At 44.0% G+C, this 22,931-nt stretch overlaps 2 protein-coding genes across 2 annotated transcripts in view; both read right to left on the bottom strand.

Annotated features, from left to right (window-relative positions):
• Nucleotides 1-11,282, bottom strand: part of arhgef1 (Rho guanine nucleotide exchange factor (GEF) 1) — a 60,728-nt gene extending 49,446 nt beyond the window's left edge. Inside the window, exon 1 of the mRNA XM_080754389.1 lies at nt 10,936-11,282. The gene's annotated coding sequence lies outside the window, so the exon portion shown is untranslated. The remainder of the gene's footprint in view (nt 1-10,935) is intronic.
• Nucleotides 11,283-17,384: 6,102 nt separating this feature from the next.
• The window catches only part of erfl1 (Ets2 repressor factor like 1), a gene marked incomplete at both ends in the record, with an annotated part of 12,236 nt that continues 6,689 nt past the window's right edge, over nt 17,385-22,931 (bottom strand). Inside the window, 2 exons of the mRNA XM_080754407.1 lie at nt 17,385-18,208; nt 20,568-20,700. Of these exons, the coding sequence (XP_080610533.1) occupies nt 17,385-18,208; nt 20,568-20,700 (957 nt within the window). The remainder of the gene's footprint in view (nt 18,209-20,567; nt 20,701-22,931) is intronic.

Genomic DNA, 22,931 nt, shown 5'->3' with positions numbered 1-22,931 from the left:
CACCCGGTCTCGCTCACATCCCGCCCGTAGCCACCGCTGATTGGTTCGAACCAGGCACTGTTCCGTGTAGCGCCAATCTCTGAGCGGTTCCAGATGGAGGTTGGAGCCTGTATGAGGAACTCCATACAGTCAATACCACCATCTGGCAGAGTGGCAGAATTAGGTAAGTATTGTCAAAACCCCAGAAAAATATTTAGACTGTTACGCCTGGGGGTCCCCGGCAATGGTAGCCAATAAGGAGAGAATATGGGAAATGAAACAGATCCATGTTGATGACATGACTTTAGAGATACTGTGTACCACTTTGCATGATTTTAGGGCAAAATCTGTATGAGCAGTGTCCAAAAATGTGTTTTGCAAGAATCTGCCTCATGGTGGTGCTAGAAGAGGGCCATGTGAGACATGAGGGGTGGAGGTTGTGGTTTGGCAGCCAAGGAGTGTGTGTGCAAAGTTTGGCATGGATAGGGGCAACGGTGGCGGAGATATGAGTAGGGCAAAAGGGTGACGTGACAGACGGCCGGTGGAGCTTTTCATAGTTTCCTGACAATCATCAAAATGGCTCTATAACATACTGGAATCACTAATCATTTTGTTAAAAATCAAGAATAACTAGATACAAATACTGTAATACATACTGTGTCCTTAATTAAAATGACTCAAACTATACTACTTTGTACCCAGTTTACCAGTAAGACTCCCTAATCGGGAGATAAGCAACCGTCAGGTCGCATGTAAAAATAGGCCTGATGGTGGCGCTAAATGGTATAGATCCTTGTTGATGACATGACTCTAGACATACTGTGTACTGCTTTGCGTGATTTTTGGGCAAAATCTGTAGGAGCAGTGTCCAAAAATGTGTTTGAAAAAATCGGCCAGATGGTGGCGCTAGATGAGACAGATGCAGTTTGATGACATGACTGTAGAGAGACTGTGTACCGGTTTGCGTGATTTTAGGGGATAATCTGTAGGAGCAGTGTCCAAAAATGTGTTTAACTCTGTGGCCCTTTTCTATCATCAAACAATAGCCTACCGGTAGCCTTGTGTCCTAGAGAGGTAGACGCACCAAACCTGGACCCTAAACACTCTCTTGGAAGGGACACTGGTACATGGCGAGATAAGCTGCTTTCTCATTTGAACACTGGAAAACTTCTGGGGATTTAGGTCTACTCTGGACATTGGCCGGTGTTGGCCTTTCACACATAGCGTGCAACAGGAGAAAGTCTATTTCAGATGCATTCATAATGACATTCACGCATGATGGTAAATAGCCTGTTTGATAAGGTGAGGGGCGGTGTGCCGGTGTCTGAGGAGTAGACGCACACAGTCATTAGATACCCTCACTTAAATATAACAGCGTGCGAGAGATGCAAGGATTTTTACTTCCCTCTAAAGAACATGACAGATACATTGAACTGCTCGACTCCCATTGATGCAGCAGATGCATGCACCTCCTGCGCTTTTCCAAGGTATATTCGTGATTAGTGCTAACCGCTCAAAAACATCTGGCTTTGTGTGCATGTCCATCCGTCTGTTATGTCTGTCTGTCTGTCCATCCGTCCGTATGTCCGTCCAGAAAAGCTGGGCATTGGCCAACCTTTGCGGGATGTTTAATGAAATGAACAGAGAGTAAACATAGCCTGAAGATGTTCCCCATGAAACTGTTAGCAAACATCAGCTTCACAGATATCAGTAAAGCAAACTGCACTGGCTGACCTTTGACCTTTTAGAAAGTAGCGATGCAGTGAACGGATTGAGAGAAAAGAATCACCAGTCACCACTAAGTGGTTCGCAAATCTTTAAGAAAGTAAATGTGTTGTGTGTGAAGAGAGGCATTCACATGTGTGCATGCCATGGAGCGAAAGGTCTGAGAATGAACGACTAAAGAGTGGGAATATAACCTTAGTTTCAACCCCCTTTTAAAATCCCTTCTTGGCCTTGTTTCATCTTTTCACCTTACAAAAAGAATAAAATGTTTTTCACTTTCTCCTCTCTCTCCTTCTATTGCTACCTTCAGCTCAAATAAGCGCCGTTTGTTCGATCACTACTCCGACACAGGCGGGGCATTCATAGACAGGACACAAGAGCCAATTATGGAATTTAACGACCATTACGTAGTGGCTAAAATAAGATTACGCCCCAACAGAGTTGTAGGTAAAACAGAGGCAGGTCTTTCATTGCTCCTGCCTGCCTACACACACACACATACACACACTTTTTGCTGTGTGCATCCCCACCCCCTGCTCAGTTGGAAGAAGTCTAAAGTGACCATATTGGTCATATTAAATAGGTAAGTGTGCCAGGCTCTTCCACTTTCAAAAGAGTCTGTTTGTAAATGTCTTGAATTAACAGGATCAGTAAATCCCAACGTGACCCTCTCTGGGTCTCCCCCATGCCTTCTCGCTCTCTGCTTACCGACTAATCTGGCTAATAAAAGAATGCCAAGGCATTAAAGAGTTTGTTCAGGTCAACACCCATTTGCACAGCTCCTCTGAGAGGAAGTTTCAAACAAGGAGAACCCTTGAGGTTTTATTTTATTGTAAGATTTTAGTAGAGCAGACAAGCAAAGCAATTTTGGACCACAGACAGCACTTTATAGGATAGGCCAGCCTTCTGCCTTAACAAGGAAGGCTGTATGAGTAACAAGCTCCCATTCCATAACTCCATGTAGTTCTGAACTGAACACACTGCTTATGCTTTCTATATCTAACATCTCTCTGTCAGCCTGCCCTGATGCTTATGGCCAAAAAACTCTGCCCTCTTCCGCCAAAGTCCATTGGCATCTCCTGAGTTACAACCCCCCGCCCACCCACCCCCTTCTATATCCCATCAGTGACCTCCCCCTCCATCTCTCTCTCGTTCTCTCCAGTAGACATCCCACCCACCGCACCGACCCACCCCCGTCTCCCTCTGTCCCCACATAGAGGTCAACGGCCTCATGGAAACATTTGATAGGCGGAGGCCAATCAACTGGCATGGATTGGCAGCTCACAGTCAACCTCCAGCTTGGCCTAATCGCTTCCATATGTACTGTAAGGGTGTGTGTGTGTGTGTGTGTGTGTGTGTGTGTGTGTGTGTGTGTGTGTGTGTGTGTGTGTGTGTGTGTGTGTGTGTGTGTGTGCACGCATAGTGTGTGCACACGCGTGGAGGGATAATTGCCAAACACAGAGGCCTTTGATTAGCATTTGGGACAGAGTGAAGTGCTTCTCGTTCAGCTAGGCATGTGTTCTATCTATGCGCGTGTCCAACATCCACTTGCAGATAGGTTATAAATTCAACCATGCAAACCAGTTAAGGCTGAAAAGGTTCTGGGAGGGGTGTAGCTTGCCCAGAATCTGGGCTTCTTGGGAGTACGCCTGCTGTAGACATGCAAACGTACACGGCAAAGGACACACATGTGTGTACACACCTCGATCAACGGTGACATTGTTAATCCATGCAATCCAGATATGCAACATTCTTCACGGGCTAGGCCTATTAATAAGGCATCAATTTGCAGCCTTATTTTTATCCCAAAGCACTCCAGATTGTACTCAACATTCTTAAAAGCCAAGTCAGACTCTAGGCCTATATCAAAATCTCAGGAGTGATAACTGTTAAGTAACTGCTGTAGCGCTCAAATGCAGGAGAGTCAAACAGATGTGGTAATGGGCATTAAGACATTCATGAAACTCAACAAAACAAATATAATATACTCCTTTTATGAGAAACCAATTAATTTATAATCAAACTATACTTTCAGACTTACACACATATATCTGATTGTTAACCCTACACACTCCACCCCCCTCAGCACTCACCCCAACCCTCCAATTCTCCCAGAGTAAACATGGACTCTGCTGCCTAGCCTCGCTTTTTCCACCCTGACCCCTCGAATGAAAGAGCTCATTCTCTCGTCCTTTCCCTCAGTCTATATCCCGTCTCACTTGCTCCCTTCTGTTCTCTAGCCAGCCGTCTGACTCATGCTTGGACCGACGGATGGATGGATGGATGGATAGAAGCAACGTTTTCCATTTCCTACCTGTTTACAACAAGGAGACCCACGTTGCATTCTAGGGCTGGGCTGGTGGTATGGGTATATAGGAGAGTATTACCGTGCACATAGAGATACTTAGGTTGCATTCCTCTGGCCAGTGAAGAGGTGATTCAGTGTCTAGGGATGTCACCGCGCGGAGCACACACACACTTCTCGGACACATGCAAGTCCACAGTGTCATACACACGTCAAACGCCGCTCATACAGACAAATGCAAACGCACACACATTTCCACTCTCCACATTGTAAGCAGTAGGGAATCTAGGGATGATTAGTAAATGCACTCACTGGGCATGCTATGAAATGATGAGTGATATTGAAGTATTGAAGTCATCGGATCATTAACGTATTTCACACTACAAAAGTCTCCTTCTTGAAATCGGCTGTCATAATATCGTTATCGTGTTTTCACTACACGATTGATCGCCGATAAGGGATCGCACATTGCAGGACATTTCACAGGACTCATAGCCGAGTTGTAGCCGAGAGAATGACTCGTTGGGGATTCCTGGTATTTTAGTCTGTGTTTTGGACCAGTGGGAGCCAGGGAGTGTTGGGGAATCGACATTAGCAGCATGGCATCAGGGATTGGTTGAGAGGGATGTTTTGATGTCAGTCATCACTCGTTGCACTGCTGGGAGTATGTGTGAAACTCTGTTAAAACCAGAGAATAATGTTGGAACGATAAACTGAGGATTATGTCTCAACCAGTCAATCCTCCCTTTCTTGGGTCCATATTTTGTTATTGTGTTGGGCATGTTTTATTTTCTGCGTCGCTTTCTTTGGAGCCAAGCCGTTATCTCCACTGCAATGGTTTTGATGAAAACAAAAATGCAGGGCTAGGTTGACACAGATAAATTAGGCAGATCTATCCTTAACTCCAATTAATTAAACCTCAGCAAACACGTCTAAACTAGCAGTGTCTAACTTAACTAAAATGTAATTAAACCATACCAAACTCATAGTAATAGTGCTATAATGCATGTCCAGGGGGTGCATTTAGTTTTTCCCAAGCAGGAGAGGATATGTATGACCTTGTAGCCCAAAGATGTTCAACTCCAACACTGAATACACTGGTGTTGGCTTTCAATCTAGCTACCTAATCAGAGACTACAACATTGTAGGCAGCCAGATGAACACAATTTTCTATCTGGTCAAATAGAAAAATGTATTGGTAGTGAGTCCCAAATATCGCAGAGAGCTACTGCTTCAGAGCCTGCCTCTAATGTACCATTCAGCGTTGCACATGGCAGTCTTGAAGGACGGAGAAAGCCGTCATAGTTCAGTAGCTGAACACACTGATCTTCGTCTGTTAAAACTGGAATACCTGTGAGCTAGCTTAAGGCGGAAAAAACATTGCCCTGTAAGGGAGCTGATTCCATCACTCTGTGTGCCACATGAATGCACTCAACAATGTCATGCAATGGGAAACCGCGTAGGTCTGCACAGTGCACACATGCATGTACAGTGTGAACTGTGCACTGTAGGCCTGCAGAAATGCATGCACACATAAGTATGCCTGCACCAAAGAGCGTGATAATACATTAATGGGCGGTTAACCACGCTTGCGGCAAAATAATTGCTATAAACAGACCTTTTTTGTTGTTGATCTATTCAAAGTGAACTTTAGTTTGCATATAGCCTGTAGTGTGTAATCCAAACAGTATCTCCTGATAAGAAACAACAGTCAGCACTTTGCCAACTTGTGTTTGTCGTGAGGCAGCGTTTTGGACCACTGATCTGAGTTACAGACGAAAGGTCAAAGGTTTAACTCCCATGACAGATACACAACACGCCCATCAACAGCCATGTGTTGAAATGTCCTTGAGCCAGAAACTGCACCATCATCCAAAGCAAAATGCAGAGGGGTCATTAATGTTCTGAATAGACAATCTTACTGTGCACTGTAGTAAAAGCTTATTCTGATTACACTATTAGAGTAATACTGAGGTCTGAGGTGATTCTTTATTTTATTTACATCACAAATTAGGAATTTGGGCTTAAAGGACAACTTTGTTTTTTTACAACAATGGTTACATATTTTAGTCATTAGAGAAAAGAAAAGATGAGTGTTGAAATGTTTTCATTTTCCTTTTCCATCATTTAACTTTTAGTGATTTTAACAATTTTGATTTGCATGCATGCCCCCAGGTTGGGGCATGCATGCAAGTGGCTAAATATGTATTTTTTAGACACAATAAGCCTATTCCCAAGATTCACCGCAATATTTAATGGGCAGATGTGACTCATGGGGGCTGGTGTAAATAGTAACAAAGAAATTGCTGGCTTATTGTGTCTAAAAAATAAAATACATATTTAACCACTTGTACGCATGCCCCCACCCACTGAAATCAAAATACTAAAATCACTAAAACAATAGAAAGCAGTAAATGAAAACATTTAACACTCATCTTTTCTTTTCTCTAATTACTATCTAATAGAAAGCAGTAAATGAAAACATTTAACACTCATCTTTTCTTTTCTCTAATTACTATCTAAAATCTAATGTCCTTTAAGACTCGGTGCCATGGCATTGGTCCGAAGGTTCATTAGTCCGAATTTGTTAAGAATACTATGCCTAACTCTAACCCTAACCCTAACCTTAACTTCAGCAACCCTAACTAAATTCAGACTAATGAACCTTCGGACTAATGAACCTTCGGACTTATGGGCAGTCCCCTACTCTTTCCGTTTCAATATCTGTGCATGTGCGGTTGCACACAAACACAAACAAACACACCTTTCAAGGTATCACGTTTCACCAAAGGCAGGGATTTACCACAACACATTCATATTGTGCAACAAAGGAACAAACATGGTTTCTGGAGCAGCAGCAGATATAGAAGACTAGCCTTCTCTGCTCTGTCTCTCATTATCTGCTGCCTGCACGTCAATCGAACTGCAGCCAGAGAAGAATACCTGTGCTCCCTTTGAAGTCCAGGCCTAACTACAGTAAATTATTAGTTTCCCTGGAAAGGAAGCCAGCTTCAGGGTTCTGTGGGGCACCCCGAAGGCCGTTCCACGGATGGGTGTCATCAAATGCGGTAATGGGTAGGTAGACCTCACATAGGCTAACAAGTACTAGGTTACCCTATGTGACTGATCAACTCTATTGCCCCTAGCCCCTGTTTATGTAGGCCTGCAACAATAGTGAGAGAGAGGGGGGTGAGAGAGAGAGAGAGAGAGAGAGAGAGAGAGAGAGAGAGAGAGAGAGAGAGAGAGAGAGAGAGGCAGGCAGGCAGGGAGAGGCACCTCTGATTAAATAGCCAACATTCCTTTTAAAAGGAATAGACGGTAGCCTTTGGGCTCGAGACAAGCCTCCACTTGCAAAAGAGGGTGAGAGAGTAGGACGAGAGAGTGAGCGACAGAGAGAGGGTAGAGAGACAGAGAGAGACTGAGGGAGAAAGAGGGAGAGGATGACAAGTGCTGTGGGGTGTTCCCCGGGCCTAGTCCAACGGCGGAGCGAGACAGGAAGTGGCAAGATCTGATACACAACATCAGGCCTCTGTGGTGAAGTGGACGACTGGCTGACTGGGTGCCAGGTTGACTTGCTTTCCTGGCTGGCTGACATGTCACAATGCTCTGGTGTCAACCGTTCAAACTGCCATCACCTACTGGCCTTGACAGACACAGCACACTGAGCACAGCACTGTGAGCACAGCTTTAATAATCAAGGACTCTAATAAACGTTGGCACAGAGGATTGTGTGGGGATAGCTCTACGGTACACAACTCGTGCTTGTAGGCTATTAATTCCACGTAGGCCTAGAAGCTACAGAGAAACAAATAAGATGACTTGCTATGGTAACCAATAGAGTTGTCGTTGTTCTTTGAGGAGGTGGAGTGTCTAATGAAAACATGAGGTCATGCTAGCACACGCAAACCCACACAGTTGCTTTTCCAGCTTCAGGTTTTTGTTTTGTTTTGCTTAGCTGTTACATCCAGACTCAATATGACTCAATTCGAGTCCATCATACTCTCATTGTGTAGTCAGTTGGTATTAAAGCCACAAAACAGAAAGAACAACCGTTTCAATTAGCCTACAATCTCATCTGTCTGCTTACTTTTTAGCCCGTTCTGCAAAGAACTGTGCAGACCCTGTGGGAAAATAATATGGATAATCAATGACGTACACCCTAATTATTGAGCTGTGTCTGCACTGACCCCCACTCCATATTTGGGCTACATTTGGTTAATGATTAATGGGGTGGGGAGAGGGGGAGGGGTCAGATGAGAGACAGACTCAAATTAAATTGTGGAGCCTCCTGCTATGCTATCAGGTTGAGAAACACAATGTTGACAAATTAATAAAGAGATAAAGGAAGATTGAGTGCCCACACTACTTAAGGTTATCTTGTTCAAATGATTAGCTTGGACCATTCTAAGAGACCTTACCTGAGCTGATCAAAAGCTTAAATTAAATCAGCACAACCTAAGAAAAAAGTTGGTACGTGCAGGTGCAGTGCTAGTAGCCTGCTATAGATCCACAATATGAACTGAGGGAACGAATGGTAGTGAAAACTATCTTTGAAACTAGACATTTTCAGCGAATGTTCACCTATTTTTGCTTTTATGTTCGCCTTTTATGACATGCGCAGAATAGGGACGCCAACGATATAGGGTTGAAGAAGTGGTTTAGGAATGAAATGGCAAGTCTATATGTATTCTAGAGATCTAGACATATACATGGATATACTAGTAAGCCACTGCCCTGAGTGCTCTCGATTAAATAAAAAGCCAAAAACAGATGTAGCCTCATTGTTGAATTATGTAAGAGAAACAACAATATCGAGACATTATGTTCTTCTTAATAAAATATCCTATTGTGATCAAACTTTTAAGTGATGTCACCAAATTCAATAGGATACAATATTGCCTGAAGTAATGGTGATTTCATGTTTCTGCAGGATAACTGACTGGCTCTTCAACAAGCATGTATCACATTCCATTGCAGCCTTATTTTGTTATGAGTCCAAATCAGCTGGATTGTGCCTATAGACTAGATTAACGGTTCCCAAACTGGGGATCGTTCCCTAACTGATTTGTGCAACATTGTTTTCTCACTCAACAGTAAACAAACCAACATACAATATGAGTATACAGGGTATCTGCACATTTCTTAAGTGACAATTTAAGGACTTAAGACTTTAACAAGACTATTGTCAAATTGTCAAATATTACCCAAGAAAGAGGCACAATTGTGAAAATAGACAATCTGCTTGCTGATCGGCTATTTTCACAATATTTATCTGTGGAACAAAGTCAAACTAAATATCATGTCTCAACTCCTACAATTCCGAGTCATTGTCTGGGTGGGGGTCGCCATTTAGTTAGGGACCTTTGGACTAGACTCTAGTCTTGTCCAAGGGTCCCCTGGGGGAGAGCACTGGTTCTCAACATGGGGTCCAGGTGGGGACCCCCAGGGCTCCTTGAAGGGGTTCCCCCACTAAATACTTAGTAATAGGAACTAAATGGACCCGAACAGATCTGTAACTCTGAGGGGCCTTTTTCCACCGGCAAAGAACCGGTTCCAGAACCAGTGCCGGTTCAACTTTCTTGGAACCTTGGTTCGTTCTTGCGAACCGGCTTGCATTTCCACCAGATTGAACCATGATTGAACCAGAGGAACCAAGGATTTTGTGGTTCCTGTTCGGAACCATCTTATACGGTTCGGAACCAACTCCGGTTCTCGGTGGAGAAGCTCACCTCTGGTTCATCCCATGTGATTGTGCCAGAACCAGAACCAGTTCTTTGCCGGTGGAAAAGGCCCTTCAGCGTCCACAAATAGAACCAATTGAATCCTCAGAGTTAGATTAGGCCTAAAGCTGCAATCTGGAACTTATTTTAATGAATACATATTTGATTTTAACCAATCTGTGAGTAGCAGTAAGTTAATACAATTACATCTGTTATTTAGTAGTTGGAGGTGAAGGTGTTGGAGGTGAAGGTGATCTTCTTACTCTTCCATTGAGAAATGTAGACCCCGGTGTCGGGTAGGACACCAACTGGTTGACAAGTAGTACTGCCTGAAGCTAAAGGGGTGGCAGCCAGGGTGGGTGGGTGCTGCCTTCCATGCACGAGAGGGGGCACGGGTTCGAATCCCGGGGTGGGAGTCGGACACAGAAGTTACGGAATGCAGTTATAATCTTTTACACTGCTGCACCGAGGCAAAAACAATAATAAATCCAAAAGAAATGTGCCAATTGTGAGTGACAGGCCCTTCAGCAAGCATGTAAAGTCACATTCCATTCCAGCTCTGTTTTGTTTTAGTCCGAATCAGCTGGTTTTTGTGAGAGGATCCCAAACTTTTTAGCTCGTGAGTCGTGACCCAAAAGAGAAATTAGACGTTTGCCCGGTACCCGATTTTCATGAAATTATGGAGAAAAATAGTTGAATTATTTATTTTGTATTCATTAAATGTTTTTCTTCACCTTCTTTCTTTTTTAAGGGGGGTTCTAAGAAACAAAAAAATTAAGGGACCCCAAAAATTGGGTCCACAACCCACAAATGGGTCCAGTCCCAGTTTTTGGGAACCAGTGCTTTCGACCAGACAGAACTCACGACGTGTTCTTCTGCAGCCAAACACAACATTCCTCCTGCTACTGTCTGATCTGATCTACTAGGCTACTATCCTCGCGCGGGGGGGGATTCGCCGATCTACAAGCTCACAACTCTTCAGGGATGTGAGGACGCGACTCGTTGTGAGCTTTGCAGATCGGCGATTTTCGGCGAGCGACACCAATGAAAAAAAATCTCACGATTCCGAAACAAATAGAATGCTCGAAGCCTTTTTCTTTTAAATATACACACACACACATAGATATATTGACGAATGTCACAAAACGTGCTTATCACTAATTTGCATAAAACAAAGAAAAGAAAAAGGAAAAAAAAGTTACTCACCTGAAGAGACAAATGACAGACAAACGTCTACTTTATGGTTTCCTGTTACAAAGTTGCCGTGTGTCAATGGAAAAAAACATTGCACACGGAAGTACTGAATCCAAAAGAAACAACTCTTCTAAAAAATATAAATATGTTTTTTTTTTCTCTATTAGTTTTTTCCCCCCCTTCTCCGCCGTCTGTCGAATTCGCGGAGCAGCAGCACTGATTAAAACAACAACAACCCTAACACACGGCAATGGCGTATGCTTTTTGGTGAATGGAAATAAATGCTGGTCCACAGCGAAACGAAACGAACGGCTTGTTGTAAAACTGGTTATATTGTAACTTTCCGCCGCCTCGCTCGGTCTTCCTGTCAAGTGAAAAAAGACTGGGGGGGAGAGGGAAAAAAAGGATACTAATGGGTCGTTTCCGCACTGTGTTACATTGTATTCAGTCCCCTCTCGTTCAAAGAGCACACTACAGAGTGGTGGACAGATTGTAAAACCTGCAAAGCTCAATAAAGTATATTTAAAAAGTAAGTAGGCTACATTTACTTTTACTTGAGTAGAGTACTCACTACACAGTAGCCTACTGTAGTGTGGTCCAGAGGCTCCATCGCCCAGGAGGACCCAAATTAGTGAAAATAGCAGATCTACAAGCTCACAACGCGCCCTGTTGAGAGCTTGTAGATCGGCTATGTTGTTCAGCCTTGATTGATTGATTGATTGATTGATTGAAGACTTTATTAGAAGTTTGCATAGGAAAAGGTACAGTTTCATGACGGTACAGTAGCTGGTACAAGGTCTACTAAAAGGAGATCCTAGAAAAGACTAAGCTTATTTCCACAGGAAACCATTTAAGTATCTCATATAACATTACTTCTTAATTAGCCTATTATTATATTGTATTTATGGAATTTCTCTGATGTGTTTGCTTGCTTGTTTAAAAAAAAAATATGTACAATTATTTAAAAACAAAATTGATTAAAAACGTTATTAGAAGTTTCAGTTTGCATATAGGAAAAGGTACAGTACATGAAACATTTACATTTGCTTGTAAATAGTATAAGCCCCCTTCTGTAAATATCTCAATATGTTACTAGTAGGCCTAGTCTACTTGTCTTGAATACATAGGCTACTTAATTTCCACAGCTCCCTGCAGTGCCCACAGTGGATGCTTTATGAGTTAGATCTACCTAATTGTCAGCCTGCAGCCAAGACAATAACTGTTCTGTGCATGTGATGTGCACTTACTGCTATTACTGCTGTGAGTGACCAATTATCATGGCCATTCGGATCCGATATAATTTCATAGACAACATAGCGCCAAGTCAAAATCAAATCCTAGGCCTACAGTAGATAAGATATCAGATCAGGTTCCAGCTCCAGTCTAATCTACTGGACTGGCTACAATGTCTAGCGTGCATGTGAGTGAGTGAGACACATACATTGTAACGTTTGCTGTTATGCCTGTTTTATACCCTTTGTAGATGGAGACACATAAAATAGCCTATAGGCTAATAGTCTACACCTTTTAAAAAATCACGTAGGCCTATATGGATCATATCGTGTAGACGTGATGCCTACACCCCTGTCTTTCTTCAAATGACACCGAGTAGGCCTACACACGCGCGCGCGCGCGCGCGCACACACACACACACACACACACACACACACACACACACACACACACACACACACACACACACACACACACACACACACACACACACACACACACATCATCGCTTCCACACAGTGTTCAATGCGCCACCCTGTGGACAATACGGGTACGACTTTGCCTTGTTAGATGTTGTGATTATTAGGTCTATTAAATCACTGGTTCTCAAACCTTTTCATGTCAAAGACCCCAAGTAAATAGCTATTAAGCCAATAAGCCCCGGACCCCATCTGAAAATAATAAATATGAACAATGAACATTCACCAAAAATAGCAGTATACAAGCTCACAATGCATCACAAAGTGACATGTTGTGAGCTTGTAGATCAGTTATTTTTGGCAAGGGGGTTTGGTGGTCCGTCTTAACTAGAGGGTTTAAGTGGTTAAACTGATGTGATAAATTGGAAATATTATGAAAGTATTCTGCAGCACCCCAGGACTTTCGTAACAGCCCCTGCCACCCACATTGAGAACTGTCTGCTCTACACCCTCTCCAGGCCCATAAGGGGCCATGTCTCTCCACTGTATCCCCACTGAGGAGTCTAAATTCCCTACACACCTGATGGCCCAGCTCAGTCCCAGAGTCTGGAGCTTTTCAAATCCGTAGAGGGGAGAGGGGGACAGCGGGACAGACAGCACAGGACTTCCTGGACTTCCTCTTTTACCTCCACCACACTTACCCAGACCCCGTTCTACCCACCTGAGGGCCACCCCAGCACTCCCGCACTGACCCTTTCACTGACCTCCACACCAGCACCCACTCCTCACCTCTGAGGTACCAGGCCGGGCCCTTCTGTAACTTTGACTCCTGAGGCATTTGACATTGTGGAGGATTGTCATATACTAGTAAGACGCCTTGCGACAAGCGACCTCGCCCTAAAGGGTCTTGGCCATCTAGCCAGTGATGTATATCGGACCAGTTACCCATATATGGAGACCCCTGGTACCCATATATGGAGATCCATGTACTGTATATGGAGATGGAGCTGTGAGAGCCCAAACATGCTTACTCAGTTATTAGTTATGTGAAAGTCCTATGACATCTGACATCATACAATCCCTTTTATGCCCATACTGTACATGGAGATCCCTGTCTGTAGAACCAGCCACACAGATATGGGCTGTCTTGGCCATATATGGATTCTGTTAGTGTGGTATGTGGCCGATTTGGCGTCCATATATGGGCATTCCCATATGAAGTCCTGTTAGATGGGCTTAATATTGATGACATCAGGAAACTTCATACAGTATATGGGCATAAAAGGGATTCTGTTAGTCTGGTTCCCCTGACATCACAGTGATGTCAAAGCGGCAAACCCATAGACAGTAAAAAAGTGTACACGTACAGACGGAGTCAGCATGTGCCGTTTCACATACTAAACTGCGACCTTCAGTCGCAACAAATAGGCATGGCACCCCATACCTTCAAAGCATGATCCAACCTTACAACCCCTCCCTCTCACTCAGATCAGCGAACATAGGGAATCTGGCTGAACCTTCCCTAAAACACCCGGCACAACGCTCCACACGTCCCAGACTCTTCTCCCTCCTGTCTCACAAACTGTGGAACACACTCCTAATTGCAGTTGGAACTGCAGACTCACTCCCAACCTTCTGCCGTAATCTGAAGAATAACCTCTTCAGACTCCACCTCACCTCTTTTTCACTCTCCATGAACCCTCTACCTTTTGCTCGATTGGTGCTAGCGACTGACCTGGCTACAATGCAGATAGACACCTTGGACATTTGTTCTAATGTTTTTGTAACTTATTATTCATATTATTCTTGACCACAATGTTTATAATGTAATTTAAAGGACAACTAAAGGGTTCATATTTTAGATTGTAATTAAAGATAAGAAAAGGTGATTGTTAAAATGTTTTCATTTACTGATTTCTATCGTTTTAGCAATTTAATGACTTCTGATTTCAGTGGTTGGGGGCAAGTGGCTAAATATGTATTTATAGGCACAATAAGCCCATTCCCAAGATGCACCACAATCTTTCATGGGCAGATGTTATTTATGGGGGCTAGTAGTGTTACTGTAAAGAAATCGCCGGATTATTGTGTCTAAAAAGACATTACCTAGCCAGTTGTCCTTTAAATAGCATGCTATTGAAACAGATGCTAGATTATATTAGCATATTGTTTGCATACTATATGTTTGATTGGTTACCCCAAAGCCACGTTGGATAAGAGCGTCTGCTAAATGCATAAAACTGTACACAGTAAAATCCTCAGTGTTCATTTAATGTGAGTGTTATGGAAATAATTGCTTGGATTCATTTGGACAGACATAATGTTGCAGTGAGTGTATTAGGCCTAGTGTTGATATTGAAACATAAATATGGATAGAATATCTACTCCAAAATAAATTGTATTGTAATATCTTTAATTGAATTAACTAATTTTACTGGTAACCCCTGGAACTCGCTCAAGGACCCCTGGTGTTCCCTGGATCCCAATTTACAATGTTACACTGTACAGTAGTCTATATAGTCTATATACTGTCTAATCCGGGAGTTAAACTGTGTTGACTAAAACCATCGGGCTCAGTTTGTAAATAATTAAGGTTGTGCCTGGTGGACAAGGTGGATATCAAACATAACAAGCATTATGATACAAATCTGAACAGCCCCAAACCTACGGAGCAAGAATCCCTCTCCACCTTCCAAGGCTAAACATCATTGATTCACTCAGTGAATTCATGAAATGAAGCCACGCAACAGTCCACTCGTCCAGAATAATGTTTATTGCTTTTGAAGATATTCATCTTTTCTTCTTCTTTTCTTTCTTTTTTTTTTTACCACTTGGCATTTTTCCTCTTTACAATAAAACAAAGAAAAAGGAACAGGATAAAACCAATGCATCCATTTTGGATGTGTACACACGCATATCCACGTATGCAGATGTGTACACACACACGCACGCACGCACGCACACACACGCACACGCACACGCACACACACACACACACACACACACACACACACACACACACACACACACACACACACACACACTAAAACGTATTTACAGCTGTTAAGTGTGCACCACCATACAGGGATGTCAGAGGCTTTTTCCTGTAGCAAATCAACAAACATAGAACTTTACATTAAGTTTACAATAGAGCTTTCACAACTAATCGTATACTGCCACTGTACTGTATGACAAAACATAAGGCTCTGAAGCTGTACAGGATGAGCTTTAGTATTGCACTCTGTGCTGAAAGACATGGACGATAAGAAGAGGGATGTTTGTTGGCCTTCGGTTCTAGGCAGAGCAGAGACAAAAAGGTGTCTCTTCTTTAATTATTCTTTTGTTTTCCACATTTAATGTCTTCGAGCAAAAAAAAAGAAGAAACATAGACAAAAAAAAAACATTGACCTGCTGTCTGCCTGGACAAGAAGCATTGATTGAAAAATAATCAACAACAGATTTTGAAGCAGAGGAAGGGGTTGAGGGGAGGAGGGAGAGGGCAGAGACCAATATTATTCACATTTGACTAATTACAGTACAGTTACATTGGGCAAATGCTAACTATAAAAAAATAAGTCTGCCGGCGTACATTAAACCCAAAGGGTTCATACGTACTTTAGGGCATCTGGCAAAAATGACCAAAGGGCACAATTAACTTGGGTCGAGTCAAATCAGATTCCCAGTGTGAACGCTGTCCTCATCGTAGAAAAACATCTTCAGAGCACAAATCTTCTGCCCTTTAAATAATTGAAACTTTGTTACACCTATGCTCTTTTTTTATCCAACATTTGTTTTCCTTAAATACTGAATTAAATCACAACGATACAGCTAAATCTTGAATAATAATTAAATGTTAATGTACACCATAATAAAATATATACATGGAAATATTAATACAAATTCTTGACTGGCCCGGTTTTCCATCGCCTCTCTTTTTCTTTCCCTTTACAAAAATGTGAAGAAACCACAGGACAAAACTACAGCCATACACAAATAGAAATATGGAGTTCACTATTGAAATAATACACCATAAAGTATTATATAAGTGATAAGTGCAAATTTTAGTCTCAAATCACACAAAATCAGGGTGAAAATGGGGAGAATTGAGCACTTGAGCGACTTGACAGAGACATGAATTTTGTGAGTCACCACTAGGTGGCAATATTTGATTATGTTTTAGAAGTCATAGGGTTATACTGAATCAGAAGAATTACAGACAAATCTGTAAAATTGGATTGATTTTTGAACATTATTTTTCTCATTCTGTTCTGTATGTATAGGGATGTTTTTTATTTGTTTGTTAAGGCAGGCTATGCTGTGTTGCAACTTACCACCTCATTGGCTTCTAGCATATTAGCAGCAGAAAATTATAACAATAATTTGGCATGAGATATCCAAACATAAGAAACATGGTGGTAAAGTAGAAACGAATAATGAACGCTAAAATGGCCAATTCAGTAGCAAAATGCAAGTTTGCTGGACAGGGAGAGATGGCAAAGGCCAGAAGATAACTAAAGACAAAAGATGTTTTTAGAAACTTGACACGAATCTGCGTTCATTATAGAAAAGTCTCTGTCAGAAGAGATTGGGGAACGGATATGGATTTGAAAAAGTTTCAAATTGTCAATAACAAGCATGTAGCTCACCGCAAATCGGCAATGAGAAAGGAGAGAAAAAGAGAGATGTGCAGAGAGTGGACTGGCGCGCAAACACACACACACACACACACACACACACACACACACACACACACACACACACACCCGCGCGCGCACACACACACACACACACACTTGCACACAGAATGTATTAGCTGTGGATCATTTTGAGGGTCTCTGTCTCCCTGTGTCGCTCAAGCAGAGCCATGGAAGGAGAGAGAGATCGAGGGAGAGATGGAGGCGGAGGAGAGATGGCCACCAGGCTCTTCAGAGGACGGGGGGACACCGGCGGGGGGAGGGTGGGGAGAGGCGGCAGAACGCTCCCCTTCTTCCCATCCAGCAGGATCTGTGATCGGCCCGCCGGTCTGGCCTCCTTGCCGATGCCGAATTCGTGCTCGTTGTCAGAGCTGGAGTCGCTCAGGTCCGTGATCTCCAGGTCTGAGTCCGACTCCGGGTCCTGCTTCACCCCTCCGCCTCTCCTCTCCGTGGGGCTCTGCCGGCCCGTCCCGGCCCCGGCCCCCATGCCGATGCCGATGCCTCCGAGACCCAACCCTAGACCCATACCCATCCCCGCGGCAGGAGGGTTTGCCTCTACCCTTTCACCCCCCGAGGACCCGTTGCCCATGTCCGTTCGGCCCAACATCATCCCCGGGTAGGGCGGAAGCAAGAGTCTGGCTGGCTGCCCACCCGCTGTGCCGTTAGTTCCCCCCGTTTGCCCTGCCACCCCACGATCACCTCCGCTCGCATCCCCCGGGGGCAACAGGGAGGAGAAGGGGTGAGGCAGCTGGGAGAGGCTGCTCTGCAGAGGGTTGGGGTAGAAGTGGGAGGGGTAGAGGGAGCCAGGGGGCAGTTTGGGGCAGTTATTGAGAGAGAAGGCCCCTGGGAGGTAGGGGTTGAAGCCCCAGGGGTAGTCGAAGGGAGGATTGCGCGGGTAAGGGCCTAAAAGGGACGGGGGCTTGGAGTAGCACGGGGCTCCTAGGAAGAAAGAGAGAGAGAAGATCCAGAGATGGAGTTTAGCTCTCCAGAAGGGCCAAAGGTATCCTGACATACAACATCCAAGAATGTTCACTAATTATGCTCAGCAGTATTAGCAATTCTAATCAGAAGCCACAGGGGCTAATTCTAGCATGACTGAAGAAAACAGACAGAAAGAAAAGGAGAGAAAAAAAACGATGGTTGTTTTTTGCATGCCGTTACCATGTGTTTTGTACTCAGTTCAACCTGGTGAAAACCAGTGGTGAACATATAGGAAAGAATAAAAAAGGAAAACACACAAAATAAATGTATTTTACTAAGTGAAGTACTAAAAGAAAATAAATAATCTAACATCATATTATTTAGGAAACTAATATTTCTTGAAATGCTGTCATCTATTCAGCAAAACAAATTATCTATCAGCCTTGTCCATGGGTGTCTGGAGGTTTTAAAAAAAGTAACAAAATGTCCTTTCCCCTATGTGTATTGACATGTCACAAATATCATTTTAGATTCTGTGAAAAAGAAAGGCTTTAGGTACAGCACAGGAGAGAGTGTTACAGTATATAGCAGAAACAAAAGATGTAGGTGTGTGTGTGTGTGGGGGGGGGGGGGGGGGCGGAATCAGAGGTGATGCTGGAATTCAATTTTAATGAACAAACAAAGGAATTCCCTCCCAACCAACTACACTTCCTTCCAACTGACAACCAGCTCAAAGATTCTCTCCCTCCTTCTCTCTCTCTCTCTCTGTGTGTGTGTGTGTGTGTGTGTGTGTGTGTGTGTGTGTGTGTGTGTGTGTGTGTGTGTGTGTGTGTGTGTGTGTGTGTGTGTGTGTGTGTGTGTGTGTGTGTGTGTGTGTGTGTGTGTGTGTGTAGTCTCCTCGTTTCTCTCTCACCCCTTCGCTTTCTCTCTCCTCTCTCCTCACTCTTCTCTCTAACCCTAACTCTCTCTCTCTCTCTCTCTCTCTCTCTCTCTCTCTCTCTCTCTCCGTTATTTACTATGCAGGGCTAATTTGACAGTGGAGCAGTCTGTGTGTGTTGGGCCAGAAGTAGCTGGCAGACACATGAATATTGAATCAGTCAGGCAGGCCTCACTTGCTTATGAAAACACAGTAATGGGCGCCCACAGGCCACAAACTGAAGCCTGCACCCTCAATTAGGGCCTTCCTGCCTGGGAAGGGATTAGGACAAGGGGGACACATGGGAGGGAGAGGAGGGCGAGAAGGGATGAAGGGGGGGATAGGACCCGAGGACAAACAGAGCGGCGGTGGGGAGGAGGGGGTGCAGGCTGTGAGATGAGGAGTGCATGTGTGTGCGTGTGCGTGTGCGTGTGTGTGTGTGCATGCGTGTGTAAATACATGACTGTGTTCACTGTATACAGAATAAAGCAGACACATTCACACACATTCTGGCGCAGTGGCAGTGTGCGACTCACATAGTGTGTGCTGTACACGTGGACAAACAAAGATGGGCACGCATTTCTCTCACCATTGCATGTAGTACACAGGCACACATGAGCACAAAACGCTGCTGCACAAGTACATTCAAACATAATAGATTGTAAGTGTTTTTGTTAATAGCTAATTTATACTTTCGTCGAATGTCGTGCACAAAAATGTGCCTCAAGCTCGCAACTCGTCGCCATTCAACACGTTGTGGGCTTGTAAATCTGCTATTTTTGGTGTGTGACACCGGCATGCAACTAACTATAAATCAGGCTTTAGGGGTAGAGAAGGGAAAATGCTAATGGTTGCGCACACTGAAATTGTGTTTCTTTTTTTTTTTTTTTTTCAAACTTAGGTTTGCAACTACAGCTGATATGCATAATTCACCAGCCAACCTGGCCTCTCTCACACCTGAAGGACAGCCTCACTGCAGGCTGTAATGGGACGGCCATCTCTCTTATTTCCTTTAACAATAAATGTTCATGGCCCCATATATCCTCCTTCCTCTCCCTCCTTTCCCGCGTCTATCATCATCTCTGTTCCTCCACCCTACACATCTTCCTGTACGTATTCTCCCCGCATTCCAGATTCTTGTTGTTCGCCAGTAGTTCCCTGAGGAAGATGCGTATTCCACTACAACGAAGATGTTATTTGAACTGATAACTAATCATTAACTATTCATAATCATATCACAAATCATATATTTTCGGTTGATCTAATTACTTTTTTCTTTTTTTTTACGTGGTTGCAAATTGTTGAGTGAAATTAGTTACCAAGTATCAATTCAAGCACCCTGCTCGAGTACTTTTGAGGATTGAACCTGTGGTGTTCCAGGGACACTGGGACAGGACAGTCATCATGCGCCCCATAACCCCACCCGTCTACACGTGTCCCATTTCCATCCCTCCATCTCACCTGTGCCAAGGAAGGGGAAGGCATCTAGCCTCAGCTTGTCTCCCGCCTCGGGCCCTGGCGCTGTGGCCCCTCGTTCGAACAGCGAAGCCCCTCTGCCTGCGTCTGGCAAACGGGGGAACAGGGACTGTAGGGCCTGAGCGCAAGAAAGAGCAAGGGAGAGAAGGAAAAGAAGAAAAGGTGATCATTCATTAAAAAGAAGAACATTACACATACTGTACATCCAGCATCAAGACAGCGCAGAGCGCTCAAATTCTTATCTGGCGTCCCTCCCTCCACCAGTGTCGGTGAGTTGCGGAGGGTAAAGCCATTTGATGGCGGCGGCACCCTGCAGAGTGTGATGCAAACAGTGGCACAGTCGCAGCAAGGACAGGATAAAAGGGGGCGCCTGGGGACATGGAGTGAATAGCGAGGCGGGAGGACACGGAGGCTCAGTGACTCAAAGACAGGAAGAGTTCAGAGTCAAATGGAGGCCAGTGATTAACAAGTGCAGGTACAAAGGATGGGTGTCAAGGGACAGGGGATTGTGGGACACTTATTTCGGGCCACACGTGGGAGGAGGAGGTCACAGAGGAGGCAGAGGACACATCTGATAGAAGGGCAATACAAATGAGTCTTTTATATTCTCTGTCAATTCTGTCTGACGCAAGTGTTAAGGTGTTTTGCCTTGTCAAAGTTACACTTCTCAAATGTGATAAAAAGAAGTCTCATAATTACACATCTTCTTGGGTCTTGGGCGAGTGAGATATCTCTGAGTGTGCGCACATTACTTCTATGTTTTTTACTAGAATGTGTATGTCAACTTGCACACGTAGCATAGAGGTAGTTTCAAAATCAGTGAAGAGGGGATAGGACAGAAATAAATGGAACAGTCGAATCTCTGGAGAAAAGGAGCGAGTGGGGAGGGTTAAGGTTTTTTTTCCTTTTTCGGTAGGACTTTGGATCAATGGCATCTGTCACCCCTCTCAGCCCCAAGTTTGAAAGGCGAGAGAGCACTTCCAAGCTGCATGATCTGCGTTGCTTAACAAACCCGCATTAACGACCCGCGATTGATCTGATCTGACGAGGTACGATCCCCCCAACCCCCCCACCGCCTGCTTTACTTTTACAATGTCTTTCATTTTCAATCGATGACAGATGGATACAGTGCCATCGGAGAGACACGAAGGGGATGAGGGACGGGTGTGCGGGTGGAGGGGGGGATAACATCTCCTTTTGTTTTAAGGACAAGTTAAAACCGTTCCCCCCCTCCCTCTACTTTTCTCCTGTCTTTGCTGTCTGTCTCTCCCTTAAACCCCACCTTAAACATGGCACAGATGCATGAGTGATGAGTCCCCCTTTACAGTAGTTTGGAGTCAATCTTTTCTAAAGAACAGTACCTTGAATACGGATATAAAGACAGCCTATCTATCTTAGTTATTCACTTGATTGTATGTGTCTAATTCTAAATAGAACATATACAAAAACGCTTAGATTTATCTCACGTATGGTGTGTGTGTGTGTGTGTGTGTGTGTGTGTGTGTGTGTGTGTGTGTGTGTGTGTGTGTGTGTGTGTGTGTGTGTGTGTGTGTGTGTGTGTGTGTGTGTGTGGACTACACACAGTTAGTTTGCTATTGACATAATTTACTGGTGGATTCCAATCACAAATTGATTTTCCCATAATCCCTCACCACACGAACGCACCAGACATCAGTGGAGTCCTCAAATTATCAAAATGTGAGTCAGGGCGGCTTTTATTCATACCTCACCTCCGGTGCTCTCGTCAATTCATCTCTGTAAATTGTTCACTATCTCTCAGGGCAAATAATACGTGAGTTCAGTTGTCTTAACAATCATCGGCTTCCATTACATACAGTGAATAAAAGATGGGCGCGCTGAATACGATCCATCCTGCTCCTATCGCCTTAACAGGAATACACGCAGCGCGGGGCCTGGGAACTACAAACAGCCAGATCGCTAGACCGAAATGGATTTCAGTTACTGGCATCAAATCACTATTAATAAACAATTAAGATAATGCATAGGGTAGTGGCATCCCTGGCTCTGTCTATCTCTCTCATCTTAACCTCATTTCCATCATCCACCTCTTCCACCGTCTTCTTTCCTAATCCCCCCATCAAATCAAGTCGCTAATAATAATGACTTGAGAAAGGAATGGAGTCGTGCTAAGCGCCAATCCTTCTCCATCGGCCAATCCTTCTTCATTCCACCTGCAAATCCTGCACTGATTACCGAATTAGGCCGAGCACAAAAAAGGTATAAAGTATGAATAAAATATACGTAGCACTAAAATATAACACACCTCACAGTCACCCCTTCTAATCCCTCACTCTCCTATCCTGCACGCACCCTCTCTCTCTCTCTCTC

The sequence above is a fragment of the Nannobrachium achirus genome, assembly GCF_963921795.1.
Source record: "Nannobrachium achirus genome assembly, chromosome: 2".
NCBI lineage: Eukaryota > Metazoa > Chordata > Actinopteri > Myctophiformes > Myctophidae > Nannobrachium > Nannobrachium achirus.
The sequence above is the reverse complement of the archived record's forward strand: the minus strand, read 5'-3'. Positions and strand labels throughout refer to the sequence as shown.